This window comes from Dipodomys merriami, unplaced genomic scaffold (assembly GCF_024711535.1).
Source record: "Dipodomys merriami isolate MVZ:Mamm:240054 unplaced genomic scaffold, mDipMer1.0.p SCAF_60, whole genome shotgun sequence".
Lineage (NCBI taxonomy): Eukaryota > Metazoa > Chordata > Mammalia > Rodentia > Heteromyidae > Dipodomys > Dipodomys merriami.
In genome coordinates, this window is record NW_027206180.1 from 8,063,374 (window position 1) to 8,084,229 (window position 20,856).

Below are 20,856 nucleotides of genomic sequence, written 5' to 3' on the forward strand. Positions count from 1 at the left end.
GGGCAGTGGGGCCGCAGCCTCCTAGCCCCGGCCTGCAGGAGGTAAGCCGCCTCCTCTGCCATATGCTTCCCCGGGTGATGTGCTGTGCTGCCACAGGCCAAAGGTTCAGGGTCAACGACTGACTTTTGAACGTGTGACCCTGAGCCCACTTCAACCTGCATTATCCCAGCGATGCTGTCACAGCTGACAGACAGCTGACCACGGCCCCACGCTGCGGGAGCAGGCATGAGCGTGAGGCAGCAGCTCACCAAAGGGAGCAGCTCAGACGGCTAGCAGCCCAGCCCAGGGCCCGCCTGAGGAAGTACCTGCTTCCGGTGCGGTCCAGGCGGGCCTCAGGACACATATCCAGCTCTGGGGTGGAGTCAATAATGTCCTGAACATCAGACCACTCGTCACTGCTGCCCATGCCTGGTGGAGCAGAGAAGCCGGGGTCAGAGGACAGCCTGCCGACCCCGGCCCTGCCCAGAGCCCCTCTGGACAGGTGTCTGGAGACCCTAGCACTGTGCACAGAGGGCCCAGAACCTGAGACCAGGACTCAGCAGGTCATCACCTTGTGGTTGTATCTGAGGAAACCAAATATGCCTACGTTTTTTTCTCTCATTACAGGAGGATGGGATGTGGCGTCTGAGTCTCCACAAGAGGTAACTGGCAGGTGCTAACCCAACCGGCCTGGGCGCGGCTGGGCCCCGTGAAGATGCGGAAAGAGGCAGCCACCTGCGGGCCTCGCAAGGGGGCTGAGGGGACGGCCACGCCCACACACCGCATGGGATGGGAAGACAAAGCTCCGCTGCTGTCAGCGCGACCTGGCCTGTGGTCTTTGTTGTGGAAGTGTGGGCTCACGGTTCTGGCCTGGGCGAGACAGGCCGGGTGGCGGGCCGGCTGCATACCTATGCTGACGTTGCGCATCTCCTGGGTGACCTGGACCTCCATGTTGCGGCTGTTGCGCTTCTCCCGCGCCCGCTTGTTGTTCTTTGTGCCACCGCCGAACTCCCCCAGCGGCTGCAGGCTCTCGTTGAGCGGTGTGGCTGCAGCAGAGGGTACGGAGGACGTGGGCGTGTTGGACTTGGTGCCTGTGGTGCTGGGTGTGGCAGCGGCTGAGGACTGTCCGGACTCAGACATCTCATCGTTTGGACCCTAGGGCCAGACACGGGGAAGGGGAGGCCTGTCACTGCAGGTCACGGTGCTGAGGCTGGGGGTGGGGGTCAGGTCACGGTGCTGAGGCTGGGGGTGGGGGTCAGGTCACGGTGCTGAGGCTGGGGGTGGGGGGCAGGTCACGGTGCTGGAGGCTGGGGGGGGCAGGTCACGGTGCTGAGGCTGGGGGGGGTGGCCGCACAGGCTGTAGGATGCTGCTGTGGCTCCGCAGCCACAGGCTCGCGGGGGAATGAGCTCCCTCTGCCCCGTGGCAGCTCCTTGTCTTGGCCCAGTCACTTCTGAGTTGTTCTGCTCAAATGGCAGCTGCTTCAAGACTTCCAGAAGCAGCCACCACCTGGCTTCCTGTTTGCATCTTCCACAGGGAAACTGTGAGTGATAGGAGTGATGTGACACAGAGGACACGGAGGACACAGTGGGTGAGTTCACAGGCAGTGGCCGGACAGAAATCAGTGGCACCCTCGGGCAAATGCCTTACCTGGGCACCTTCAGCTAGGAGGCAGCCGGCAGGGCAGGTGGGCTATGCGGCATGCGGGGGTGCTCCCACCCTTCTCCCCCGTGTTCTCTAGGAACTGCCTCCCCAGCTGTGGCTGAAGGCCATGGCGGGACACAGCTACAGCGTCTCACACCTGTGGCTGCCTAACAGATGTGCATGATGCTTCTCTCCATGGCTGAACTGGCCCAAGTTTGGCCCTAACATCAATACAAATTCAAATGGCCTCAACGTCCATTTTGACAAAATAGGACACTACCAACGGTGTGAGGGAGAAAGCTCAGTTTTTTATACACTGTAGTTAGTGCTAAAGAATCTCTTTAGGGGGCTGGGAATGTGGCTCAGTGGTAGAGCGCTTGCCTAGCATGCATGAGGCCCTGGGTTCGATTCCTCAGTACCACATAAACAGAAAAAGCTGGGAGTGGTGCTGTGGCTTATGGGGTAGAGTGCCAGCCTTGACCACAGAGAGGCTTAGGGACAGAGCCCAGGCCCTGAGTTCAAGCCCTAGGACTGGAAAAAAAAAAAAAAAAAAAAAAAAAAGCAGTGTCTATTTGAGGGTATGGAACATGAAACACATTGTTTTCTTATGGTATTTCCTGTTAAAAATTTTGGACAAGCTGGGTGCCGGTAATCCTATGAGGATCATGGTTCAAAGCCAGCCTGGGCAGGAAAGTCTAGTGGTGCTGTGGCTCAAGTGATAGAGCAGTCACCTTGAGCCGAATCGCTCAGGGACAGCGCCCAGGCCCAGAGTTCAAGCCCCATGATTGACAATAAATAAAAAATGAAATAAAATAAAAATAAATATATAAATCTGGACAATATCAACAAAAATTGCCCCTAAACACTCCTCATACTTACTTAAGACATATGGAAGACCACATGACCCTGAGTATTGTCCTGGTCATCTGGGACGCCCAGGCAGAAGATGGCCTTTGTGTCCCCTTGGTCTCTTCTCTGTGCTCCCTCACGGCAGAGGAGAACAGCTGGGGAAACCAAGGAGGCTCCCTGTACTGGTTTCGGGGTCCCCAAAGGAGGGTCGGGGAGTGGAGAGGAAGGTGTATGATCCTCCCTGTCCAGAGCGGGGTGAGGGCGGGGCTTGAACTGAGAAGTGCACTCTGGGGCAGTTGTACAACTGTGGTGGCCTGACTCTCTGCAGGCTCAGGGGCCCCTCAGGGCAAGACATTCACCAGCTTCCTGAGTCTCTACACAAGAAATCTCAAAGTGCCACATACCTTCTACAACAGCCTCTCAAGGGGCGACTGAGATGCAGGGACAGCTTTGCTGTCACCACACAGAACTGGCAGAGGTCAGGGATGCTGCCCCACAGTGCCCACACACCAGCGGTGCCCAGGGAGCAGCCCCTCTGGTGTAGGAGCAGCTTCATGTCTGCATTTTTGGTCTGAGCTGGATGCAGGCTACATTTCATGCCCACCATGAGAAGGAGTGGTAAAGAAGGCGAAGCTGGCTCACACAGGTCCGTCAGGTGCAGCTCGCTAAGAACTTGCACCTGCCCCACATCAGGGGCACCAGGTGCCCACCAGATGCAGGCCTCAGCTACTACCCAGCAAGGGCAAACTAGGGACTCCACTCAGGCTGGGCTAAAGCCAGGGGCATGAGCCAAACACATTTCCAGACCACCTTCCTTAACGGCCGTGTTCCCCTGACTGCAGGCACCCTGTTGGTCACGGTGGGGCTCCTGCCCTCTGGCCAGGCTGCCCCCAGAGCCCCAGCTCTGTTATCCTACAGGACCGCCACTTACCCAGGGGACACTCCCCCTGGCTGACACTTACCTAAGGCAAACCTCTCAACCTCCTAACATCAACGGGAGCAGTGACCTCCAATGTATTGCAAAGACCCCACACTCTTAGCGGTCTTTCCTCACCATGAGTAGTCACAACTGTTTGGTTAAAACACTACAGTACATAAAAACAAAAACAAAAAAAAACAAAACAAAAAAAACAAAACAAAAAATTAAGAAATTAGAAAATCCTTAAAATCTGGAACATGAAATTAAAAGAACGTAAATGTAATTACCTTTTAAAAACAAGATAAACCAAACAAAACACAGAATGAACTAAAACATGAAACACTACGATTTATGGCAAGACTATTCCAGACAAGGTGGTAGGGAGAGAAGACAGTGTGGCCAGGAAAGCTGCTCCAGACAAGGACCCGAGCAGGTGCCCGGAGCAGGACAGGGCAGGTGGGCTCCATCTGGTTTTCAGAGGTTTCTACAGATGCTTACAGGGTAGCCCTACCACAGGCCTGGTGTGAGCAGGTACAGGTGGGCGAGGGCGGCTGGCATAACCGGCTGGCCCATAGGCCTTGCTGCCCTCTTCCCAGGGCACCACCAACAGCAGGACAGTGAAAAGCAGACAGGCATCTCTGTGTCTCAGAGACACGCTCCCCCCAGGAACAAGAGCAGAAGCAGTGGTGTCACCTTCTGACAGAGCTGGCAGCATGCAACAGCCCTCGAAGGCAAGCTGGATACAGGTGGAAGGACAGTCAGCCAAAGGAGCAGCAGGGAGATTTCCAAAGCCTTGGACCCTCACCCGCCTGCCCCCCCAGCCCGGAGTCCCGGGGCCTTGTTGACTCTGTAGGTGTCCCCCAATGCCTCCCTGAATCCACTGGAGCCAAGATCTCTCCTTCTACCCAAGGAAGGCAGGTCTTACCTGGCAGCGTAGCCATGACCCTGTCTGCTATGTCTTTCAGATAGTCTGAGGCATACACCCAACTATGGCAAGGCATCTGGGGCCCTGAATGTGACCTGGCCCTCTCTGGGTGCCACCTTTAAAGTACACTCACTGGTAGGCTGTGCACACCTGGGGTGGAGGAGCGGGGAGATCCTGTTCCTCAACCTGTAGTAAGGAGAGTTACCAGGGACATGTGGAGAAGGGGCTACGAGGGAGCTTGTCCCCTCCTAGCAGAAATCAGACCTGGGACTCTCGTTTCTAAAGGCTCATGAGAGCAGAAGCAACAGGTATCCTAACGGTGTGACAGAAGGCATGTGTTTGGGAGTGTGCTTAGCACAGCATTGCTAAGCTCGGCCCTCATATAGGTATCAGATTGCAGAATGGTCTGAGAGGCAGAGAGTCATAGCCTGGGTTAACAGGTACCAGGACAAGGCCACAAAGAGTAGCTGTGACAGCAAAGGGTCCATCTGAGACCCCACACCTCCCGACACCTGGCTTGGTTTCTCTATCCCTGACTCACATCAGCGGAGGGTGGACTAACTCAGGGAGAGATGCACAGAGTTGTGTCCCCGAGATGGATGTGGGACGCCAGCAGCAGGGGCCCTCACTCCACGCACGGCTACAAAACCTGGTAGCTGGAGCTGGACTGAAGCTGGCCGAGGTCACTCAGGTGCCAGTGGTCCCCCGCAGGCACGAGCTTGCCCCCCATCTGTGCACGTACCATGCCATCAGCCAGGGGGAAGACGTTCAGAGAGGTGGGGCGCTCCTTCCTGCTGGAGTGGGAGGGAGAAGAAGAGAAAGCAGATGGCTAGCTGGAGGCATATAAGGGAGCAGGAGTCTCTCTTAACACACGCACACGGTGGGGTGTGCTGCTTGGGAAGGTAATTGCTATGCGGCCCTGTCTATATCTTTGGGGGCATCTCCACTTATGACCCTATGTAACCTTTCCTCTTCTGTCATGTTGTGATTTCCTATTTCATTTAGTTCACCTTTAAAAAGACACCAATAGCGGGGAAGGTGGCTCAGTGGTAGAGTGCTTGCTGTGTATGCATGAGGCCCTGGGTTCGATTCTTTTTTTTTTTTTTTTTTTTGGGTCCGGTCGTGGGGCCTGAACTCTGGGCCTGGGCGCTGTCCCTCAGCTCTTCAGCTCAAGGCTAGCACTCTACCACTTGAGCCACAGCGCCACTTCCGGCTTTTTTTTTTTATTTTTGCTTATGTGGTGCTGAGGAATCGAACCCAGGGCCTCAGGCATGCAAGGCAAGCACTCTACCACTGAGCCATCTTCCCAGCCCCCTGGGTTCGATTCTTCAGCACCACATAGGCAGAAAAAGCCTTGAGCTGAAGAGCTGAGGGACAAATGCCAGCACTAGCAGTCCCACAGAGCACCTGTAGTGTTTTCTGGAGCCAGGCAGGCAGTAACTGTTCGCTTTGAGTGGTGACTTTTGCCAAGACAAAGCCGAGATCTGCCTCCCTGTCACGGTGGCTGTGAGCCCTGCCTTTGCCTCTTGGGTACACGGCGCAGTCCTGCCCCCAGCCCCTTTGCTTCCCCTCCAGTCTGGAGCTGTAGAAGGCATCGTGCTGAAACAGGACAGGAGGCAGTTGCGCTCCAAGGACCCTTTGCAGAGGACAGGCCTGTGCTGGTTACTGGGCAAGGCCTAAAAGGGTCCTGAAACCCGCGTACAGATGGACGGCTCTGTTCTGCCCAGGTACCAGAACCTCTGTGGCTCAGCTGCACTGAGCAACTGACCATATTCAGCAAGGTCTCTGGGCTACTGAAATGCTACACAGCTCAGGCTGGCGAAGGCCACACCCCTGTCTGCCACCAGGCTTCCAGCCCCCTTGCCCAGACTTTGCATCCTTGAGTTCCCGATTCTGGTCTGGAAAACACCCTGGGGACCAGTCCTGACCCCATTAAGGACTTCTACTCATGACCCTGGGAAGAATACAGGTCCCAAAGCAGGGCCATCCCAGCTGTTACGAGATGCCATGAGGATGAGAGTGGGGGAAGGGACTCCTGCCTCACAAAAAGGGTGACGAACAGACAACAGACCACTCAATTCCAGTGTGGACAGCAGACATGTTCCATGCTCAGCCAGGTTGCTATGTCTACTGGAAGTTTATCTGTAATCAGGGACAGGGTATTTTGCCCTTGCTCTTCCCTACAGAATCTCATTTGGACCTGGTTGCTGAGCCAGGTGAACATCTCTGTGGAGGTGTTGCTGACTGATGGGGCTCACGCAAAGGCCAGCCTTCTTATCCATTTATCGTATCCTCACGGCCCCAGGGGTGGGCAAACGGCCATCTTCTCCAGACTATCACCCTGGGGCGATGCTGCCCACCAGTGCCAATCAAGCCTACTTGGGATGCAGAGCTGCTACGTGATCGTACTGGGCCAGAACCACCTGAGAGTGGCGGGGGCATGATGGCTCCAGTCAGTGCCGGGCAGTGCTTGGCTACATGCTCCTCACTGGTGATTTGGAGTGTGAAAAGGGACCATCAGACCCGTCCTGTGAAGGGATTTTTTTTTTTTTTTTTTTTTTTTTTTTTTTTTTTTTTGCAGTTATGGGGCTTGGACTTGGCCTGAACTCTGGGCCTGGGCGCTGTCCCTCAGCTCTTCAGCTCAAGGCTAGTGCTCTACCACGTGAGCCACAGCACCACTTCCGGTTTTCTGGTGGTTAACTGGAGGTAAAAGTCTCATGGCTTTCCTGTCCGGGCTGGCTTTGAACTGTGATCCTAAGATCTCAGACTCCTGAGGAGCTAGCTTACAGGAGTGAACCACTGGTGCCCAGCTTATGAAGGCATTTGCAAGTACTTTTGATCTGCTGTTCGGGGTATAGAAAATAGGTCTATGCTAATCAAGAAACGTGCTTGTGATGAAAACCAAAAGCTATTCTGGCCCTCCTAAGACTGTCTCAAGTTCCAAGTGGACCCCAGCCCATGGCAGACAACAACCTTCAGGCTTTACCTTTTCCTCCATGACTGGCGAGGACTGAAGGCAGCGACAGACACAATGGCCAGCACACAGCGGCGACAGCACAGAGCGCAGGACAAGGAGATCACATTAGAGACAGAAGGTGAGGGAAAGCGCACAGACAGTGATGGTGAGACTGGGGGCCCGCCCTACACCCCCGCTACACAACTACAGTCACAAACAGATGTCTGCAAGGGCACACATGCCGTGCACAAACCTTGGCTTTGACAAGAGACCTCCAGACAGGGACTGTGTAGCAGGACAGTGTCCAGTGGACACGTGTCCAGTCACGGAAGCACCAGGGACATGTGAGGACTTCGGCACGGGGGTGGGGGGAGAGGGGGTGATGGAGCACACAGATGCACACAGGCTCCTGCTAGTGCCTGTGCATTCTGTGCCTGAGCTAGAGCTCCCAATGAGGTCATTCCAGAGACGTGTCCAGACCCTAACCTCCTGGACATGACCTTTGACACTGTTTCCAGAAGCTGGTGGTACAGCTCTGTCCTGACTCAAGTGGTACGAAGAGTGGGGAAGGAGGGGCCGGGAGTGTGGCTGGTGGCAGAGCGCTTGCCTAGCAGGCATGAAGCCCTGGGTTTGATTTCTCAGCACCACATACACAGAAAAAGCCGGAAGTAGAGCTGTGGCTCAAATGGTAGACTGCTAACTTTGAGCAAAAGAAGCTCAAGGACAGTGCCTAGGCCCTGAGTTCAAAGCCACAGGAAGTGGGGAAGGAGCTGGGCTTTGGCAGCTTCGTCTTGCTGCCAGAGTGAGACCAGCAGCTGAGCTGGGGCCTGGGCCCGGCAGAGTGAGACCAGCAGCTGAGCTGGGGCCTGGGCCTGAGTGAGACCAGCAGCTGAGCTGGGGCCTGGGCCCGGCAGAGTGAGACCAGCAGCTGAGCTGGGGCCTGGGCCCGGCAGAGTGAGACCAGCAGCTGAGCTGGGGCCTGGGCCCGGCAGAGTGAGACCAGCAGCTGAGCTGGGGCCTGGGCCCGGCAGAGTGAGACCAGCAGCGGAGCTGGGGCCTGGGCCCGGCAGAGGGCTGCGATCTTCTGGCACTGTCCTGCCCCACGGAGGGAGGGAGACAGTCTTGCCTGCAAGCCGGCCTGGCCTCCTCCTATCAAGACAGTCAGTGGTAATATGGTCTAGCTTCCTCCAACACAAACTCATGAACACTGAACTACTGCTCTAAGGAGAAATGCTTAAGTATTTCTCAGAGATCCTAGTATTAGAACCACCAAACTCATCCTGGTAGACAAGCTCAGAAGCCTCTGGTGATAGAGTAGCCCCAGCTAACACATTCTGGATCTGGGCTTCTAAGCCAGCTCATTAGGCTGAACGCTGCCCAATTTGGTTTGATCAAGAGCCTGCATGTTTTCTCAAAGCATGACTTGAGACAGTGCAATAAGTATGATTCTGAGGTTTCCCATGCATTTTAGTGAGTGGCAAATTTGTAGACATGGAATCTACAAGCAGTGAGCAATGACAGTGAGCCTGAGAGACAGACTTGACCCCCTGCCACACCCTCCTCCGGCCAGAACTGCGCCCTTAGTGACCTACCTCCGCCCTGGCAGGCTGCCTTCTGTCTGGCTACTGCCCCCAACCTGCTGCATCTTGGATCTCTCGATGTGCTCCACGTAGGTCTGAATCATCTGTCAAGAGGGGTCTGTCATTAGTGCTGCCTGCCGGGCCCCAGTGTTATAGTCCACACTGTGCTCAGACGGAAATAGCCAAGTTCAGAGGAATGGATTTAACCAGACAAAGGCGACACCAGAGAAGGTGCTCCACTGGCAAATGGTAGACGTTAGGCTGCATCAACGCTCACTCCCTTGAACCCTGGGGCGGATGCCATGGTGCCTACCTCTGTGTGCCGCTGGTGCAGGGCATTGTACTCCTTCTTCATCTCCGACTCCCGCTCCTCCAGCCTGGAGACTAGAAGACACAAGCACTGTGGTCAGCTGCGCTGCCCACGGAGGGACTTACTACCTCTGCCCTGGGCCACAGCCAGACTCTAGCACCTGATGTTGACTGGTACAGCTTCCCTGCTCCACAGGAGGCAGGCTGTGACCAGTTTGGGTGACACATAGTATGTGCCACACATATGTGAGAATTCCCCACTCTTAATAATACCAGCAAGGTTCAAATGCATAAACGTGATTTCTCTTCAGAATGGCCAAGAATTCCTGAATCACCACTAAACTCACAAATGGTAGATGAGAAGGGAATGAGCACTTGGGGGCAGGAAGGGGTAGCTCAGTGGCAGACAATTTGCTTAGCAAGGAATTATTAGCACCACAAGAGAAACCGACAAGCTACCGTGAGAAACTCATGAAAAGAATTCAATGGCTGGGAAGGTGGCTCAGCGGTAGAGTGCTTGACTTGCATACATGAGTCCCTGGGTTCGATTCTTCAGCACCACATACACAAAAAAAGCTGGAAGTGGTACTGTGGCTCAAGGGGTAGAGCGCTAGCCTTGAGCTGAGGGATAGCGCCCAGGCCCACCACCGACAAAAAAAAAAAAAAAAAAAAAAGGATTCAATGGAGTAACCTAAGACATATTAGATAGAATATCAAAGTCAACTAAGATGGAGCCAGTCTTACATGTGTACGGGTACTGGCGCCAGGTTGGGAAGGCCGCGTCTGGATGTGCCCCTCCAGGCTGCAGTGAGGCCCCTGTAAAGTGGGGCGCTGGGGAGGGGGGCTTGGGTCCCACAGGTGCCTGCCCAGTGGACTAACTAGCAGCAGTGCCAGTGACCCATTAGTGTGGCCACCAATACAGACAGTGGCCACGCTGCGTGGATGCCTTCCTCAGCCCCTCTATCCAACCTCTGTCCTCAGGCCACCAAGAGGGGAAGGGGACAAAGGCATGTCCTGGGCTCTGGTGGCACAGTGACATGGCCCACTGATTTTGACCTCCCGATGTCTGCTCGGAGAGTGAGGGGCAGGGTGGGATCTGTGCAGGCTCCAGGCTCGGAGGTTTCTCTGTCGTGATCAGCGGGTCCAACACTGGTAACTCGGGCGTCTTCTGCATGGGTGAGCTGCAGCCGACCCCATGTCTCTGGGGACTCGGCAGCCCCTGCTGGGCCGGGCCGGCCGCGGCTTGGGGCATTGCTGCGTGGCCAGTAAAGGTTGGGGGAGGGGTCTTTGTGCTTCTCTGTTCTGAAATTCTTCCTTTTCTTTCTTTTTTGTTTTTTTCCCACCTCCTGTTTTTTTCGGGGTGTTCATCTTTTTTTTTTCCTTTGGTCATGGGTCTGAAGTCTGGGCCTGGGCGCTGTCCCTCAGCTCTTCAGCTCAAGGCTAGCGTTCTACCACTTGAGCCACAGCACCACTTCTGGCTTTTTCTGTGTATGTGGTGCTGAGGAATTGAACCCAGGGCCTCATGCATGGGAGGCAAACACTCTACCACTGAACCACCTTCCCAGCCCCTCAGGGTGTTCATCATTTTGTTGTTGTCAGTCTCTCGGAGAAATTAAGTATTGGAACACGAACTCTCTTTTTGGTTGGAGAAAGCTGTGGCATTTCCCTACTGTCCCATCACCATCTTGGTCCCCCCTCCCAGGGTTATAACAAATTGGAGAGAGACTCAACAAAAGGGACTACCTTAAAATAAAAAGTTTCTGCACAGCTAAAGCTATAGCAACCAAGCTAGAAATTAACTGGGAAAAAATATTTACCAGCAATACATCAGACAAGGGGTTAATATCCAGTATATACAAGGAACTCAAGAAACTAATCCCTCCCAAACCTAACAATCCAATTACTAAATGGACAAGGGAACTAAAGAGACTTCTTAAAAGAAGAGATAAAAATGGCAAAGAAACACATGAGGAAATGTTTACCATCCCTGATTGTGAAGGAAATGCAAATAAAGACAACCCTGAGATACCACCTTACCCCAGTCAGACTTTAGGCCCACAGCCTAAAGTCAAACGACAAATGCTGGAGGGGATGCGGAGAAAGAAAAACCATATTACACTGCTGGTGGGAATGTACACTTATACAACCACTTCGGAAAACAGTATACAAGGACACATGCACCTCCATGTTTATTGCAGCACTGTTCACAATAGCCAGGATATGGAAACAACCCAGATATCCCACCACAGATGAATGGATCCAAAAATTGTGGTATCTAGCCGGGCACTGGTGGCTCACGCCTGTAATCCTAGCTACTCAGGAGTCTGAGATCTGAGGATCACGGTTCAAAGCCAGCCCAGGCAGGAAAGACTGTGAGACTCCTATCTCCAATAAACCACCAGAAAACCGGAAGTGGCTCTGTAACTCAAGTGGTAGAGCGTTGGCCTTGAGCTGAAGAGCTGAGGGACAGCGCTCAGGCCCAGAGTTCAAGCCCCACAACCGACCAAAAAAAAAAAAAAAAATGTGGTATCTATACACAATGGACTATTATGCAGCCATTAGAAAGGACAAAATAATGGCATTTTCAGGGAAATGGATGGAGCTAGAAGAAATCATGTTGAGCAAGGTAAGCCAAATGCAAAGAGACAAATGGCACATGGTCTCCCTGATAAGTGGATGTTTAATCCAAAATGTAAGATAATATGACAAAATTAACAAGACTTAAGAAACAAAGGACTTCCACTCATCTGGTCGAATCACTACTAAATAACCCCATGCTGCTGATCACATGTATGGTATATATGTGTACACCGGAGGGAAACCAGGAGGATGACACAGAACTAGAGAAAATCAGGGAAAAACATACAACAGCGGGACCCATCAGCTGCACTGGACATTGACCAAAATGAACTAAGCAACTCAATGGCAGTGATGGGAGGGAGGGAACAAGTGGGAAAGAGGGAACAGCTGATGCTATGCAAAACAAAAGAAAGGTACATACCACCCAATGTGGAAGAAATAACTGAAGCTCATAGAACTCATAAATGTTATAGACCGTGATAGACAATTTGCTCCAGGAAAGTTAGAATGTGTTCGTTACTTTAACTGAGTATCACTATCCCACAATACTGTGAAATTTGGGAAATTATGTAACCACTTAATCACAATAAAAAATTAGGGAAAAATGAATTTAATGAATGTTGTGTTCCCCGCTTCACTTTGGTCTGCACTTTGCTCTGTGGTCTGGCAGCGTCCTGTGTTCGCGTGGTGTGACTCCTTTGTAGGTGCAGGCTCCTCCGCTCTCCCTCCAAGAGCCCATAGCACTGTGGACCCCAGTAGAAAGGACACCAGTGTACGTGTGACTTGCAGACAGTGGCATCAGCACACATGTAACTGAAGAGACATCAGTACTCAGTGTACATGTGATGCACAGACATCAGGACACATGATTTCCAAGCACTGTCACCCTGCACTCATGTAACTGACAGACACTGGCACAGAGTACAAGTGTCTTAGGCTTCAGCACCCAGAGTACACATGACTCATAGGAATTGGTGTGTGATCGTGTGACTCATCCACACTGACTGGCAACACACACACCAGTGGCTGTCAGAGGGAAGAGGACCCTGTATGCCCGCTGTGTTCTGAGCCTGGCCTCTTGTTCTGGTCCACAGAGGGAGGGACAGGCTGTCTGGGCATGTGTCCCGTCCTCAGGCTGGGCTGACCCCGTGAATCACTTCAGTCTGTAATCTGAGTCAATATTGTTTTTTCCTCTAAGAAAGTGGCTGGGAAGTTTTCACAGTGAAATGTTTTCAGTTTTCACAGTGAAATGTTTTCTTTTTCTTCTTTTCTTGTTGGTCAGTCCTGGAGCTTGAACTCAGGGCCTGGGCACTGTCCCTGAGCCTCTCTGTGCTCAAGGCTAGCACTCTACCACAGCGCCACTTCCTTTTTTTATGTGGTACTGTGGACTCGAACCCAGGGCTTCCTGCATGCTAGACAAACACTCACACTAAGCCACATTCCCAGCCCCACAATGAAATGTTTTCTACGCCAAGGAAGGATTATAGGCCTGTGTAATTACTGAGTGTTTTATCTGCACATGTCTAAATGGGCTGACTCACTTACTGCCCTGACCCACTGAGGCCATTTGCTTAGCACAGTGGCCTCCAAGTCTTTTTTTTTTTTGTCGGTTGTGGGGCCTGAACTCTGGGCCTGGGCACTGTCCCTCAGCTCTTCAGGTCAAGGCTAGCGCTCTACCACTTGAGCCACAGCGCCACTTCCAGCTTTTTCTGTTTATGTGGTGCTTGAGGAATCGAACCCAGGGCCTCATGCATGCAAGGCAAGCACTCTACCACTGAGCCAACCTCCCAGCGGCCTCCAAGTCTTGACCTGGGATAGACACCAGTCCAACTATCAAAGCAGTTGTTCCTCTTATTTGGCTTTAACATTTCAGAGAAATAGAGGCAGCTACCATCTAAGATAACCAGGGAAGCAGTGATGAGTTTCAGCCATCTAATTAAACCAGTATTAAATAGTTCCAAGACTACTGTTTAAATACAGTTCTGGAGACTAAAATAAATGTCTTATAGTAACATTCAAGAAACATCCCTTCTTCGCTGGGCCTTTGGGGCAGGGTTCTCCTACAGAACCCTTGACCAGTGATGATGCCCTCCATGATTCAGTAACTACAGTCCACTGCCACCAGTGCCACCACCACCACCACCACCAGCACTCCTTAGCTTACCCCGTGATGATGGGTGTTTGGTTCTATAGAACCATACATGCACCCAAAGGACCATGGGATTTACTTAAGTTTCCTATTTCCACAATGGAGCTGGGGCTGATGGAAGAAACAGAGTAGTGTGAAGAGATAAAATAAGCGATTGAGAAAAGGATGGTGAAAAATAAAATCACCACTGGGCCCCCTCCCCTCTTTTTTCCCTTGGAGACTTGACATTTGGCTTCTAGGCAGATACTACACAACTTGAGCCAAGCTTCCAGTCCTCTTTATGTTATTTTTCAGATAGGGTCTTCAACTCAGGGCCTGGGCACTGTCCCTGAGCATTTGTGTTCAAGACTAGTGCTCAACCACTTGAGCTACAGCTTCCCTACAAAATTTTAGTGTTTAGTTGGAGATAAGAGTCTCACAGACTTTCATGTCAGGGCTGGATTTGAACTTCAATCCTCAGATCTCAGCCTACTGAGTAGCTAGGATGACAGTTGTGAGCCACGGGCATCTGGCAGGTCTTGCATTTTTGCCCCAGCCAGCCTGAAACATAATTTTCCTGTTTAAACCTTTCCTTGTAGTTGGGACGACAGGCATGTACTTCCATACCCACATTTTTTTTTTTATTGGTTGAGACGTGATCTTGCTAACTCTTTATCCTGGCTAGCCTTGAACAGTAATCTTGCAAGGCAATCTCTGTTGTAGCTAGCTAGTAGCATGCACAAACCACTGTGCCCAGCCCCCAATCTCTTTTTGGCAAAGGCAATTCTGAGCTACATCAATTCAACTGTGAGTCATCTCTCCCTCAGCCACTTACTCTGATCTGCATAGTTTTTGGCCTTCAACTCCAGCTGGCGTGTCTGGAACTCATAGTGCTCCACCTGGATTTGTAGCTCTTTCTTCTCTTGTTCCAAGGCATCTTCAAACTCGATGAATTTCTGCGTTTGGGAACAAGAGCAGGCCTGGTTAGTGTTTACGTTCAGGAGGTAACATCAGCCCTTTACAGGAAGGACCACAAGTGTCACAGACCCAAGAGGCCAATCACGCCTCTGAGGCCTGGAGCAGCCAGTGGGGGGCAGAGTGGGCCTCTCCTGGTCCTAGACCCTCCTCCATCCCTTTGAGGGGCCACTCCCTGCTCCAGGCAAACGTCAGCACAGACAAGGCCCGAGAACACACAAGAGGAATACAAAACTGTTCTGGAAGCTACTTCACCAAGGACTAGGAATTCTCGTACATGAGTATCCTCATGTACCTTGGGTTTGGTTAATGCCCCACTGTTGCCATCTTGAATTTTTAGCTTGCCTTGTGTGCGACAGAATAGAATTTTTCCCGTTACTCTTGTGCTCCCCCCCCCCCTCGGTTGTGGGGTTTGAACTCGGGCTTGGGTGCTGTCCCTCAGCTCTTCAGCTCAAGGTTGGCTATCGCTCTACCACTTGAGCCATAGCACCATTTCCGGTTTTCTGGTGGTTCATTGGAGATAAGAGTCTCACAAAAGCCGGGTGCCAGTGGCTCAAGCCTGTAACCCTAGCTAATCAGGAGGCTGAGATCTGAGGATTGCGGTTCAAAGCCAGCCCTGGCAGGAAAGTCCGTGACTATTACTTCCAATAAACCACTCGAAAACCAGAAGTGGCGCTGTGGCTCAAGCAATAGAGCGCTCACCTTGAGCTAAGAGCGCAGGGACAGCACCCAAGCCCAGAGTTCAAGCCCCATGACCAACCAAAAAAAAAAAAAAAGAGAGACTCACAGACTTTCCTGCCCAGGCTGGCTTTGAACCTTGATTCTCAGATCTCAGCCTCCTGAGTAGGATTACAGGCGTGAGCCACCGTCACTTTGTATCTCTTCTTTTTAATTTTGTTTTTGAGAGAGGATTCCAATACAACTTTGCCTGGGCTGGCCCCTCCATCTTTCCTGTCTCAGCATCCCACGTGCTGGGATTACAGGTGTACACACCATGCCCAGACTGAAAGGCGATACTCTTGACAGATCTGAGCTGGAAGAGGTGGAGTGAAGAAGGCGCCGAGTGTGGCCCCAGCCTCTGCAGAGGCCCAGGCACGGAGGCAACGCCTGCTCCCACAGCATCAGGGTAGAGGAGGTGTGCCAACACTTGAGTTTTACTGAGTAGGAAATGGGAATATTATCAAAAAGATTCATTTGCAGAAAGCAAAATATCTGGATGGCTAAGAAAAAAAAAGACTTCTCAAAAGCAAGGAACACAAAGCTGGTAGACTTTACCGGGTGTGTCTGGAAGAGCGACTTGTGTGCACAGGTGCAGCTGTGACCCCATAGTGGAAGTGTTGTTCCCCCCGCCCCCCGCCCCACCTGTCCTGGGCTTGAACTCTGGGCCTGGGCACTGTCCCTAAGCTTCTTTATTGCTCAAGGCGAGTGCTCTGCCACTTGAGCTACAGTGCCACTTCCTGCTTTTTCTGTGTATGTGGTACTGAGGAATGGCACCCAGGGCCTCATGCATACTGGGCAGGCACTCTACTCTAAGCCACCTTCCCAGCCCCACAGTGTAAGTCCTTCCCATAGCAGCCCATCCCACGGCTCCATTTGAAAGATGACTCAGCCTGTGCCATCAGTGGGGGTGGGAAACCCCAGAGGAAGGGGCTGTGGGGGAAAGGCTATAGCAAGAAGGAAGCTGGATAAAATGAAGGGGAAAAAAGAAACAGAAAAACACCCTACAGCTTGAAAAATACAGGATTTTTTTCTTTTTTTTACAACTGTACAAAAAAATCAAATAAATGATTTTGAATAATTATCTGCGAATACCATCAGTACAAGAATTATAAACACGTTATTGATTGTTGAGCTGTGTGAGGGAAGGGGAGGAAAGGTGCTGGGGATTGAGCCCAGGGCTTCATGCACATAACCAGATGCTCAGTCAATGGGCTGACTTTGAACTGTGATATTCAGATCTCAGCTTCCTTAGTATCTAGGATTACAGGCATGAGCCACCAATACCCAGCTGAATAGATGGTTTTAAGCCATACTTCAACCTTCCCTCTCACTATCAATATATTTTAAAACAGTATTCAAGCCAGGAGCTGGTGGCTCATGCCTGTAATCCTAGATACTCACACGGCTGAGGGCTGAGATCTGAGAATTGTGGTTTGAAGTCAGCCTAGGCGGCAAAGTTTGTGAAATGCTTATCTCCAATTAATCACCAAAAAGCTAGAAGTAGAGCTGTGGCTCATGTGATAGAGCAGTAGCCTTGAGCAAAAGAAAGCTCAGGTACAGAGCTCAGGACCTGAGTTCAAGCCCCAGGACCAGCACCAAAAAAAAAAAAAAAGTAGAATGCCAGGCCTAGTGGCTCATGGCAGTTACCCCCACTACTCAGAAGGGTCTTGGTTCAAGGCCCAGATCTCTGGGACAAAGGCTGGGACTCTATCTCAATAAGCAATAAGCAGGCTGTGGTATATAAACCATGACCCCAGCTCCACGGGAGGAGAAGGTAGGAAGATCTCAGGCTAAGGCTGGCCCCAGTCGAAAATTCAAGATTGTACCTAAAAAATAGCTAAAGCAAAACAAGCCAGGTACAAGGTTCAGTGGAAGGGCACTTGCCTAGCAAGCACAGGCCCCGGACCTGATACTGTCAGGTACCCTAAGACCCCCCCAAAAAAACCCTACACAATGGAACTAGCATGGAGACATGTCTAATCCCACTGAGAGGCAAAGGCAGGAGGATCTTGAGTTTAAGGCCAGCCTGGAACATACAGTAAGACAAAAAACCCCAAACAGGGCTGGGAAGGGGGCTCAGGGGTAGAATGCTTGCCTTGCATGCATGAGGCCCTGGGTTCGATTCCTCAGCACCACATAAGCAGAAAAAGCCAGAAGTGGCGCTGTGGCTCAAGTGGTAGAACGTTAGCCTTGAGCTAAAGAGCTGAGAGACAGTGCCCAGGCCAGAGTTCAGGCCCCATGACTGACAAAAACAAAACAAAACCAGAAAAACCCCAAACAAACCATGGAATTGTTCTTTACACAATGGAACACCACAATGAGGGAGGATACAGGCAACAACTTGCAGAGTGAATAAAGCCAAACAAATCAAAGGCATATATGCCGCACAATTCCACGCCACAGACCTCTAGAAGATGCACACTAATCCAGTGTAGCAGCAAGCAGAGGTGGTTTCCTGCGGGCAGGGAGGCAGAGGACAGGACTGCAGAAGGGAATGCCTGGGTGGTGGGCACTTTTCCCTCCTTTATTGTGGGGACGACACACTCCTCAAACTGGGCACTGAACATGTGTAGCTGGGCATGTCAGCGGACCCTCAATGACAGTGCTACGCCCCTTCCCAATAAGAGAAGACTACTAGAGAAGGAAGGCCAGGCCTCCATCCTATTCCTGACAGCACTTCCCAGTGCAAAGGCTTTCCCAGCAGACACCCCAGCCCTGCAGGATTTCATCACCTCCTCCCTGCCGTTTCCTAGACAGCCGACACCCGACACCCTGTCCTGCCCGCCCCGTCTTCCACTACCTGCTCTTCTATAGCAGCAACCCACGATCTCTGGAATGTATCCACTGAAAAATTCCAACCACTGCTAAAGCATCTTCCTTTCTGGCCTGAAACGAACGATTATCTGCCCTCTCTAAGGCAGGGAGAGGCAGTGACAGCAGCCATTTGCTGCTCCAAATACAGTCCCTGACCCTCAGACCCAAGCGGCGTGTGGAGAGGTGGAAGCCGGCTTGCCTTCTCATCTACACAGGCTGGTAACTTTCCAGTGCAGAGCCCGGGAGGAGAGCGCAAGAAAAGAAAGGTCACGAGCGGGAGGCCCAACAGAGGGCTACTGGGGACCACTCAGGCTGACCTGGTACCATTAGATGCTAGGAGTCAGGAGGAGACAGGAGTGGCTGGGTAAGCCCTAGAGGACAAGGCGCTAGAGCAGCACAGACTGGGAAGTGGAAGTCCAGGTCCCTCCCAGTTCAGGGGAAACCTGAGCAAAGCAGAGCCTCTAGGTCAGCGCCCCTCCCAGACACCCGTCTCTCCCAGCGCCAGAGGCCACAGGCTCAGCAGTCCTGGTCCTTCCTTCCTCCATCTGGTCACCTGCTCTCATGAAAACCGTCCGGGGAGTATATCCTGCAAAGTGACAGAGCTGCACTGTCATACGCCAAGGTCACAGAGAGCAGAGAACAAGGGATTACTCCAGAATACAGGAGGCTGCAGGGGTAGGCAGGAGCCTGGGATCTCAGCAACATGGGAAAACATGGTCATTTTGCCGTTTTTTTCTGTATATTAATTGAAAGCAGAACATTTAAAAGTAGTTGTATTTAAATAAGGACTCCTGATTTTGGAGGAACTGGTTTCCATTGGTGCTTGGTCCCACCGCCAGTCTGCCGGGCAGCAGACGGGAGATGTCCAGAGGCTCCCAGCCTCAGGCCGGCTTCCCCCATGCTTTCTGGCTGGCAAGCACACTTTCTGCTCATGGCTCCTGAACTTGTTTCCATCTTTCAAAGTGGTGGTGAGACGGCATGTGTGTTCAGTGATTCAGTGCTTGTCTAGCGCACTCAAAGCTCCGGACTCAATCCCCACTGACACAGGGGATCTATTCTTTTTCTTTTTGTCAGTCATGGGGCTTAAACTTGGGTCCTGGGTGCTGAGTTCAAGACTAGCATTCTGCCACTTTGAGCTAAAGTGCCTCTTCCATTATTGTGGTCTCATGGACTTTCCTGCCTGGGCTAACTTCGAACTGTGATCTTCAGATCTCAGTCTCCTGAGTAGGGTTATAGGCGCAAGCCATTGGCGCCTGTGGAGAATTATTTTTTAATACAAAAAAAATTAAAAAAAAATTTAAGTAAATGCAACTCTGGTACTGCTACACTGGGCCAACTAACTTACTTTTTTTTTTCTTTCTCTCTTTCTTGCTTCCTTCCTCCTCTTTCTCTCTTTCCTTCCTTCTTTTCTTTCTCTCTTTCTTCCTTTTTTTTTTTTTTTTTTGGGTCCGGTCGTGGGGCCTGAACTCTGGGCCTGGGCGCTGTCCCTCAGCTCTACCACTTGAGCCACAGCACCACTTCTGGCTTTTTTTCTTTTTGCTTATGTGGTGCTGAGGAATTGAACCCAGGGCCTCAGGCATGCAAGGCAAGCACTCTACCACTGAGCCACCTTCCCAGCCCCCTCTTTCTTTTTTTTTTTTTTTGTCCATCATGAGCTTGAACTCTGGACCTGGGCACTGTCCCTCAACTCTTCAGCTCAAGGCTAGTGTTCTACCACTTGAGCCACAGAGCCACATCTGGCCTTTTCTGCTTATGTGGTTGGTGCTAAGGAATCGAACCCAGGGCCTCATGCATGCAAGGCAAGCGCTCTACCACTGAGCCACCTTCCCAGTCCCTGGACCACCTTTTGGAGGCAATGAGGAAAAGCAGCTCTGGCTACCACCTTTCAAGAGCTTCATCTAGAAAAATCAATGTTTAAGACTGCTCTCAGGGGCTGTGGGTAGAGCTCAATGGTACAATGCCTTGACTAGAATGGACTAGGTTCCAGACTGGATCCCTCACATAAGGATGAACTTACTATTTGTAATATGGGACAAGAACAAGAAATTCTGATTCAATCTATTCACTTATGAAAGGAGGATTTTCTTTTCTCCCAGCTTAATTCTACCTTAATGTTCTTTTGTGAAATAGATTGCTTTTAGAAAAACAAGTCTTGGGACAAACTCTCTCTAGCAGGCACTGGTGGTTCATGCTTGTAATCCGAGCTTCTCAGGAGGCTGAGATCTGATGATCGTTGGTTGAAGCCAGTCCATGCAGAAAGTCTGAGATTCGGCTGGGCCCTGGTGGCTCACCCCTGTAATCCTAGCTACTCGGGAGGCTGAGATCTGAGGATCATGGTTCAAAGCCAGCTCAGGCAGTAAAGTCTGTGAGACTCTTCTCTCCAATTAACCACCACAAAACCGGAAGTGGCGCTATAGCTCAAGTGGTAGAGCGCTTGCCTTGAGCTGAACAGCTCAGGGACAGCACCCAGACCAAGTTCA

General features: G+C 51.7%; 1 protein-coding gene across 22 annotated transcripts in view; it reads right to left on the bottom strand.

The window, feature by feature from the left end:
• The window catches only part of LOC138814668 (C-Jun-amino-terminal kinase-interacting protein 3), a 42,479-nt gene that overhangs the window by 16,801 nt on the left and 4,822 nt on the right, over positions 1–20,856 (bottom strand). For 6 of the 22 annotated variants that reach the window (XM_070003798.1, XM_070003802.1, XM_070003799.1 and 3 more), the window contains exons 2-8: positions 14,703–14,823; positions 9,164–9,234; positions 8,863–8,954; positions 7,301–7,324; positions 4,964–5,108; positions 888–1,134; positions 306–408 (exon numbers count right to left, since the gene is read on the bottom strand). In XM_070003798.1, the coding sequence (XP_069859899.1) occupies positions 306–408; positions 888–1,134; positions 4,964–5,108; positions 7,301–7,324; positions 8,863–8,954; positions 9,164–9,234; positions 14,703–14,823 (803 nt within the window). Of the gene's footprint in view, positions 1–305; positions 409–887; positions 1,135–2,500; positions 3,423–4,963; positions 5,109–7,300; positions 7,325–8,862; positions 8,955–9,163; positions 9,235–14,702; positions 14,824–20,856 lie in introns of those variants that run through there. The other 16 variants (XM_070003801.1, XM_070003807.1, XM_070003805.1 and 13 more) reach the window with 8 other exon arrangements.